Source organism: Aythya marila, assembly GCF_965140915.1.
Source record: "Aythya marila genome assembly, chromosome: 18".
Lineage (NCBI taxonomy): Eukaryota > Metazoa > Chordata > Aves > Anseriformes > Anatidae > Aythya > Aythya marila.
The window spans coordinates 8,652,325-8,660,858 of record NC_139059.1 but is presented as its reverse complement, the minus strand read 5'-3'; the positions used below and the strand labels follow the sequence as shown (position 1 = coordinate 8,660,858).

Below are 8,534 nucleotides of genomic sequence, written 5' to 3'. Positions count from 1 at the left end.
AACCATCAGTGCCCTTCATTAATCAGAACATCCCAAGGAAGGACCACGGACAGGGCTGTAGCTACCAGCCTGGCCATAGTCCTGGGCTCCCAGGGCATTCTCACAGCCCCCAAAGCCCCCCACATGCTTGTAGGGCTCCTGCGGGACCAGCCCCATGGGGCAGTGCCATCCTCTGTGTCTCCTTTCTGGGGACTCTTCCACTCAAACCTGCACTGCATCAATCCAGGGCAGCCTCTCCTTCCCTTACCACAGCCTGGGGACATGTTCGAGGTCCTCAGCCACCTTTGAACATCGTGGTCTGGGTGGCACTTGAGGGAAGTGGGTTTAGACTCCCCCAGGCCAAGCACTAATCAAAATTTCCCATCTCCAGCCCCAGAACGTGTAGGGAACACCTTTACTCTGTCTGATCGTGCATCTGGTAAAAGGAGAGACCCTCTGTTATTTAGAAACCTCAAACACACCCAAACCCAGCAGCACTTCCCTGCAGCCAGTTAAAGGTATGAACCCCAGTTCAGATCAGGTCCTCTTCCCCAAGGGCTTTGGGTATTTGAAGCAAGCTTAAGGATACCTCTTCAGGACCAAACACCAACTGCTTTCCAAATTCCTGCTGCCCTAAACACCTCTGCAGACAAAGCCATTACCACTGAGCCTTACAAGCCGCTCCCGCAGATCTCCCTTCCAGCCTAAGGCTCTGCTGCAACAACAGAACTAGCAGAAATATCTGCCCTCCCCTGGGCTCAGCTCTGACCTCTTATTTCTGATTTCAAAGCTCTCATTCCCTCTTTTGGACACTAAAGCTCAACGAGGAAAGAACAAAACCAAATCCTCAATCTGAAGCTTTCCCTTGCAAATCTCTTAAGCCGTTTCTGGCTGCTCTTGGTTTTTACCACATCTCCCTGTGATCCATTCCCTACCTAAACCAAACCGTTTCAGGACAACGCTCGATCCAAGCAGACGTGTATCAATAGAAACATTTTACAAACGACTTCTCTCACATCTGCGGTGGCTCAGAGAGACATGGGTAAGGTTGGCACTGCAGCACTCGTGTTGAAAAGCCCCGGCACAAACACACACACAACGCACACCAAGGGAACTGCTCCAATAGCCAAATGGACCACGTTTAACACGGGCACAGTTCTGCCACGCTGCTTTCCTTGTGTGCTGGCTTGAAGCTTTGCCTTTGCTGCTCCTCTGGCATCTGTACATAAGAGCGAGGATGAAACTGTCTCTGTGCATGGATTCCTGCTGCAGACCTGGCTCTCCTCCTCCTCCAGAGGAAGAGGAGGACATCACAAAGCTGGCACGGTGCATTGAGCTGCAGCCTGCAGGTTCTCTGTGTTGGCAGCACCGCAGCGTGCCTGTTGCTCCTGGTTTTGGCCACCCTCAGAGGCCAGGGACCTGGTCTGCCACTGACAGCCCAAATAACGCCCCTACAGCTCAGGGCAGGGGAAGAATTTCTCCTGAAGTTTCTCGATGAGGGAATCTTGTTCATCTCGTTATGATTTTTATGATTCTTTGTTAAACTGGTTAATGGTTTTTGCATACGAGGCTGCAGGTTGTGAGCTGCACCAAAGCTTGGGAAGGTTTGGGAAGAAACTGGGTGTTTTCCCTTAATCTCTGTGGCGTGAGCAGAGACCTGACCTTCCCCTGAGCTGACCACAGGTGCCTAGGTACACAGACGCACCATCAGGGTTGATAAAAACAAATGCCAGTGCCCTGCTGTGGGGTTTTTAGGGCACTCCCAGCAGGGTGGCAGTGCCCTGGGGCCAGGCTGTCCCCATGAGCCATCCACACAGCCTCCACCACATGGCTGAGGAGGCAGCACAGCCCTCACCCGGGGCAGGATCGACTCCCCGAGGGTTTATGGCCAGTCTGGGGCTGCGGGAGGGAGGCAGAGCTGCACTGCTGCGCATCAGCACCCGCTGTGCCCTGCAGGACAGCTGGATTTCCTCTGAGCTGCTCCTAATCGCCTGCTTGCCCTGCCTGCTAGCACCTGGAGCAGGGCATCCCCTCGCACCAAAGGCTGAGCTAGGCGGTGAACTCATTTCCCCACGCAGCTCGGCTGTTTGGTGGGGCTGCTCACGAGTTTTGGGGGCCCGAGCTTGACACGGGCTCCGTGTGCTGTGCAGCGATGCCTCGGGGCTGTGAGCATCCCCTGGCCTCGCAGTGCGAGATCTGAACGTCCATAAAGGTGATGGAGAAGCTGTGCAGTGGGCTAATTATCAGATTAATTGATGCATGAAATATCTCCCTCCACAGGAACGACGCAGTGCAGCCTGGGGGCCAGGTGAAGCGTCCTCAGAGAGCTGCTTGCACCGAGCAAACCGAGACGTCCACTTGTGAACACTCTGAAGCAACAAACCCAGCAATTTCACAGGCAAGAAAAGAACAGAGACATTAAAAAGATTTGTTCTGGCTGCAGTGAATTAACCCGATCCCCCACACTGTAGGGGAGAAAAAAAGAGATTCTCCTGCAAACCTTTACTCATCCCTGCAGCGCTCTTGTGCAGGGCTTTTTGTGCTGGACAATTGACAAGTTCGCAGCCTGAGGACCCCCGTTCCTAAACCCCTCTGCTTTAGGCAGGCAGCTCCCCAAACAGCCAGCTCTCGTGCCACTGTGGGGTGAAGAAGGAAGGGAAAGCACCCGGCCACCTCACTGCCCTCCCGTTGGGGTGCTCACCCCCATCTCCCCCAGCCCTTTCCCAGGGGGTCGCCGCACCCTGGAGCGATTTCTACCCCGCTAAATCCCGCTCCCCCTGCCTACCCAGGGCAGGAGGCAGTGCTGGGAGGGGGGGACACACACACACACACGACAGATTTCAGTGCTCATTCCACTAAAACAGCCAGCGAGGGGCTGGGCAGGAGCCGCCACCGCCCCGTAGCCCTCCTCCTGCTTCTCCTCCTCCTCCTCTTCAGCAGCAGGGAGAGCACAGAGCACGGAGCAGCACGGAGCAGCTGCGGGCTCCCGAGCGACCCGGAGGAGGCAAAGCTCTCCCCTTCCCCTTGCACCATCCCCGTGCATCCCCCTGGCACCTCCCGCGTGCTCCCCGTGCATCCCGCTGCGTTACCCTGCACGTCCCGCTGCGCTTTCCCTGCACCCCCTTCCCCGGGCACCCCTTTTTCCTTTTTCCTGGCCATGAACGGGTCGGCGCCGGGCTCCGAGGAGGGCTGGCAGCCCGAGGCGGTGCTGCTCCCGCTGGCCTACCTCCTCATCTTCCTCGTGGGCACCGTGGGCAACTGCCTGGTGCTGGCGGTGCTGCTGCGCAACGGGCAGGTGAACAACACCACCAACCTCTTCATCCTCAACCTGGGGGTGGCCGACCTCTGCTTCATCCTCTTCTGCGTCCCCTTCCAAGCCACCATCTACACGCTGGAGGGCTGGGTCTTCGGGCCCTTCCTGTGCAAGGCCGTCCACTTCTTCATCTACCTCACCATGTACGCCAGCAGCTTCACCCTGGCCACCGTCTCCCTCGACAGGTAGGGAAGGGGATGGGGGGCTCCTCCGCGAAGCCACCCCAGCAGGAGAGGGGACAGACAGCCCCGGGGAGGGATTGAGCGCCTCTGGGGGCTGGCAGGGGGTCCAGGAGCATTTCCCAGCTCATGGGTGCGAGGAGATGGGAGCACTGAGGACCTGAAGCAGGACGGGAGAAGGTTGAGCGGGGAGCCCCTGGCTCTTACCGGGGTTTCAGACCCCAAAGCTGCAGGACCAGGGTTTAGGCAGGCTCTGGCAGTTGGAGAGGGGATGGAAAACCAGAGAGAAACCAAGCTCTGTCCCTGCGCAGCCCTGGCTCTTACCGGGGCTCTTGGAGAGAGCAGCTGCCCTCCAAAGCAAAAAAAAAAACCCAAAAACAAAACATCAAGAAAGGGAAAACACGGGGACGTGTCAGCTTGGCCGCTGCTTTTTCTCACCTTCCCCTTTCAGTAGCAAAAAGCCGATTTCTGTCCCCGTGGTGTCCCTCGCTGCGGTGACCTCCCCAGCCGGGTTGCAGCAGGGAAGCTCCGCGCAAAGGGAACCTCAGCCCCTGCGAGGGCTCCCAGCCGCTGACAGCGAGCGTGAAAGGATCGGGGGCTGCTCTGCTGGGTGTGCAGCGAGCCCCCAGGGAGCCCCCTGCGTCCCGGAGGAGGGAGTGGGAGCTTGCCAGAGCTCCTAGACCTGGGCGTAATTAAGGACCCAGCTAATTGCAGACCCGATTGTGGGGCGGTGATTGCTTTTGCATGTGCCAGCGTGAGGCATGTGGTGTGTGGGGGTCCTGGGGGTTTGCTTCTGCCTTCGGATCCCTGCTGCCACCCTCACTGGAGCCGGATCAGGCGTGGGGCTGCTGGGCTGGGGAGAGGGACGGGGTGGGGCCAGCCCTGCCCGACCCCAGAGCAGAGAATGGGGTGGGACGGGGCTGTTCCTCACCCCGCTGTGCTGCACAGACCCCCAGAGCGGGCGGGGAACTCCTTGTGGGACCGATGGCCCCGACCAGCCGAAACCCAGCACTTGCAGCCTTCTTCCACGCCCCCTCCCCTTCCCACGCAGGTATTTGGCCATCCGCTACCCCCTGCACTCGCGGGAGCTGCGGACGCCCCGCAACGCCCTGACGGCCATCTGCCTCATCTGGGGGCTCTCCCTCGTCTTCTCGGGCCCCTACCTCAGCTACTACCAGCAGTTCCAGCTGGCCAACCTCACCGTCTGCCATCCCATCTGGGACGCCGCCCGCCGCAAGGCCATGGACCTCTGCACCTTCGTCTTCAGCTACCTCGTCCCGGTGCTGATCCTGGGCCTCACCTACATGCGCACCATCCGCTACCTCTGGAGGTCCGTGGACCCCCTCCAGGACGCCTCGGAGTCCAAGGCGGCCAAGAGGAAGGTCACCAGGATGATCGTCATCGTCGCCGTCCTCTTCTGCCTCTGCTGGCTGCCCCACCACCTGCTCATCCTCTGCGTCTGGTTCGGGTACTTCCCCCTGAACCACGCCACCTACGTGCTCCGCGTCCTCTCGCACCTCGTCTCCTACGCCAACTCCTGCGTCAACCCCATCGTCTACGCCCTGGTCTCCAAGCACTTCCGCAAGGGTTTCAAGAAGATCTTCAGCTGCCTCCTGCGGAAGAGGGCGGCCAACAAGGTGCACGCGGCCCCAGCCACCCACACGGCGAGCACGCTGGAGGCAGAGCTCAGCGAGCTGCCCCACGGCCCGCCCCGACGCTGCTCCGCGCGCTGCCAGGTCCCGGAGGGGTCCTGGGGGGAGGAGGATGGGGCAGGGGGGCAGCAGCAGGGAGCGGGCGGCTCCTTCGTCACCTTCAACGTCACCTAGCGGAGCCGCTCGCCGTCACAGGTTTGGGGACGGACCACGGTTTGGGGTTAATTGCGTCAAGTTTTAGCCTTTTTTCCCTTCGAACGCTGCCCGGTGTAGAACTGCTGGAACACTGCTGCTTTCTGAGGGCTCAGCCAAGCGAGCGCCTGAGGAGCCAAGCGCAGGACTCGTTCCCACCCGACACGCTGAGAGCAGAGATCAAAACCCCAAATCGGTTCTTGTCCTCGATCCCTGCTCCTCTGCCCGGGGCAGGCTGACACCCTGGTGTGTCTGCGCCCGGCCCCTTGCTAGAGCTCCGATCCCCCCGACCACAGCAGCCTTTGGCTCCTGCTTTGGTGCGTGCGAGGCTCTGCAGAGCACCCGGAGGTCACCCAGGAGCGTGGCCACAGCCCCATGGGGCCTCCCTGGAGAGGTCAGGGTGCGGGGGGAAGCCAGGTGGGATATTAGGGGGGCAGAGAGCCTGGGCAGGGCTCAGCACCTCCCCGGGGGGGTCCATTTACCTCTTTCACTTCCCTCCTGCTTGGCGTGAACGGGGCAGGGATGCCGCCACGACTCACTCAGCTTCGGTTTGGCTCGCCCATCAGAGGAGAGGGGTGCTGCAGGGGCTGCGAGGGGAACCGAGGGGCACGGGTGGGCCCCGAGCACACCCACGGGGCGCAGGAGGTGGCAGCAAGAGGAGCGGCTCCGGGTGCCCTCCTCGCCGCCGTACCCACGCACGAGAGGCCGACGTGGCTCACGCCCGTGCTCTTAGCGCTGAAAAGGCTCCGAGAGCAGCTGGACCCTGCCGCAGCCAGCAGCCGAGGGCTTGATTTAAAAGCCCGTCACTTTTCTGAAAGAAGAAGAGCGTCAGGGGAACGGGACCCGCTAGCTCTTCTGAAAAACCCTGCCCCAGAGCCCTGCTGGAGGAGGTGGGGAAGCCGTGTGGGAACGGGCCCGGCTGTGCCCAGCATCCCTGCAGCTTCCCGGGGCTGCCCCACAGCACAGACACCCACAAAATCAGCTCCCTGAGAGCTCAGCTCCCTGCCAGCCACCATCACCCGCGGCAGCGGGATGCCCTGCAGGAGGGTTTTAGGGCCGGGACCCCGCAGCTCCGCTCCCGGAGCCGTGTTGGGCGCAGCCCCCTTGGCACGCCGCTGCTTCCACCCCCCTCCAGCGCGTGGCCTTCCCTCCCGGCGAGCTTTCTGCTGTCAAACCCTTCTCTTTCCCCTGCCGGGCGTTAGGATAAGCAGAGCTTCCTGTCCCCGCGCAGCGAGCCATAAATCGGCCGCCGCCTCCCCTCGCTGACCGTTGTATTTAGTCTGGGCCCGCTCAGGGCGTGAGGCACGGAGAGGGATTGTATAAACAGCCCCATTACTTCTCGCAGTATTTACCTCCCCTGCTGGACCCTTCCCAGCCTGGGAAAATATTGCATCAGGCGCGCAAACACGGCTGAAAGCCTCGCCCTCTGCTCCTGACCTCGGCCACGGGGAGCAATCCTCACCCCCCAACCCCGCTCCCCAATGGCAGTGGGGACAGGACGCCGTCCTGCTGCCCCCTTACCCCAGGGGAAGTCCCCAGAAAGGCCAGGAGTCACCCAGCCCCGGCATCTTGCTAAGCACAACAGCCACGCGTCCTTCCCCTTCCCAAGGTGTCTTCCCAAGCACAAGCAACAGGAGAGGGCAAAAGAAGAAGGAAGCGAAGTGGTTATGGGGTGAAGCCACCCCCAAAGCCAGGCAGAGCTGGGCTGCTCCGTTCAGGACCCTCCTTCAGCTGGAGAGCCGAGCGAGCAGCGCTGCGATGCCGCACCGACCACGGGCTCGGCACGTGTGTGGACGTGGAGATGAGAGAAAAGCTGCAAAGAAAGGGCAAGCGATTCCTCAGCGTAACAAGAAGCGATTTTGTGAGCAAGGGGAGCGCTTTGCAGAGCCTTCCAGCACGTCCATTCAGCACAGACACCCCAAAACTGACTGCAGTGACTCCCTGCCCCCCAGCTTGTCCCACTGGGGCAGCAGGAGGAGGGAGCAGCACGCGGAGCACAGCACATCCCTGCCACCTCTGTGACTGCTCCAGAGAACAAACCCCAACACTCACAGGGAGGTGGAAATGAGCCGGCTGCAGCATCGTTACGCCCCTTACAGGGTGGGACAAAACACAGCAGCCCCTCCCCAGCACCTTAAACACGGCACGAGCTGGACAGAGGGGAGAGCTCCGCGTGGGGAGAGCTCCCTGTGGGGAGCTGGGCTGCCCCGAGCACAGGAGGAGGAGGAGATGCAAGATGCTGAGCCTCAGCACCTTGAAGTCTAATAAAATGTGAAGGTTAAAGGTGAATAAAAGCAGATTCCGCTGGGAGAGGGAAATAAATAAGCTGAATTCAGCTTCCACCAAGTCCAGGGGTGTTCAAGGAGACAAGGAGCGTTCAGCCGAAACCCCAGGTTAGTGGGAGCTTTCCAGAGCACAGTTTTAACACCAATGTTCAAGGATTTTTTAAAAAACTTCGTCAGCACCTGCAGGGAGCCTGCAGGGACCCCGTTCCAGGTTCCTGTCCCTGCTGGGTTTGTGACAAACACCTTTTGTTGCCCCAAAGCACCAGCCAGGCACAGGGGAGGCTGGGAGAGCCGGTAGCAGCCCCAGACCTTACCACATCCCTCCAACCTGCCCCCCTGCAGCAAAAACAAAACCAAAAAAAGAGAGAGAAATGGGTCTCCAGCCCCCAAACCCCAAATACCAGAAAGCAGAAATTTGCCTAAGGCTGCCAGGGGAGGCACTGGCTGCAGGAGCAGGACCTGGGGGTGCAGAGAGGGAAAGGGAAGGGCATTAAAACCGGCACGAGCCTCCGAGAAAGCAATGGGGTAGGGGGGTGTCAGCACCAGCGGCACAGGGCAGCCCTCGCCTCTGCCAACAGCCTGGGCTGGAGCTGGCATGATTGCTCTTAATTAACGTGTTGCGCAGACATTCCTTACCATAAAAAGCCAAAAGTGCAACGTTTGGCCCTGCCTTGAATCCTCGAGGCAGCCCGGAGGGGCGAGCGCTCCCCCCCCTGCTCCTGCCTCCAAGCCGGGCTGGGAGCCCGTCCACCTCCACCTCCACCTCCCCACGCTCCTTCCCCGCGCAGGGGAGAGGCAGGAGGTGCAGGAGGGGCTCGAGCCGGGGCCAGGAGGCTGCCTGGGTTTAGGAGAGGGGAAGCGGGTGGCTCTGCTTTCCCCTTAGCTCGGGGGAAGAAAGGGCGCTGGGCTCGCGCTTAGGGCTGTGCAGCCAGGA

At 60.6% G+C, this 8,534-nt stretch overlaps 1 protein-coding gene across 1 annotated transcript; it reads left to right on the top strand.

Annotated features, from left to right (window-relative positions):
- Positions 1-3,136: 3,136 nt before the first annotated feature.
- On the top strand, positions 3,137-6,991 carry GALR2 (galanin receptor 2; the record flags this gene model as incomplete). The annotated part of the gene is made up of 3 exons (XM_082774606.1): positions 3,137-3,477; positions 4,523-5,207; positions 6,842-6,991. 3 exons carry the CDS (start codon positions 3,137-3,139, stop codon positions 6,989-6,991), a joined length of 1,176 nt encoding a protein of 391 aa, XP_082630732.1.
- Positions 6,992-8,534: the final 1,543 nt, after the last annotated feature.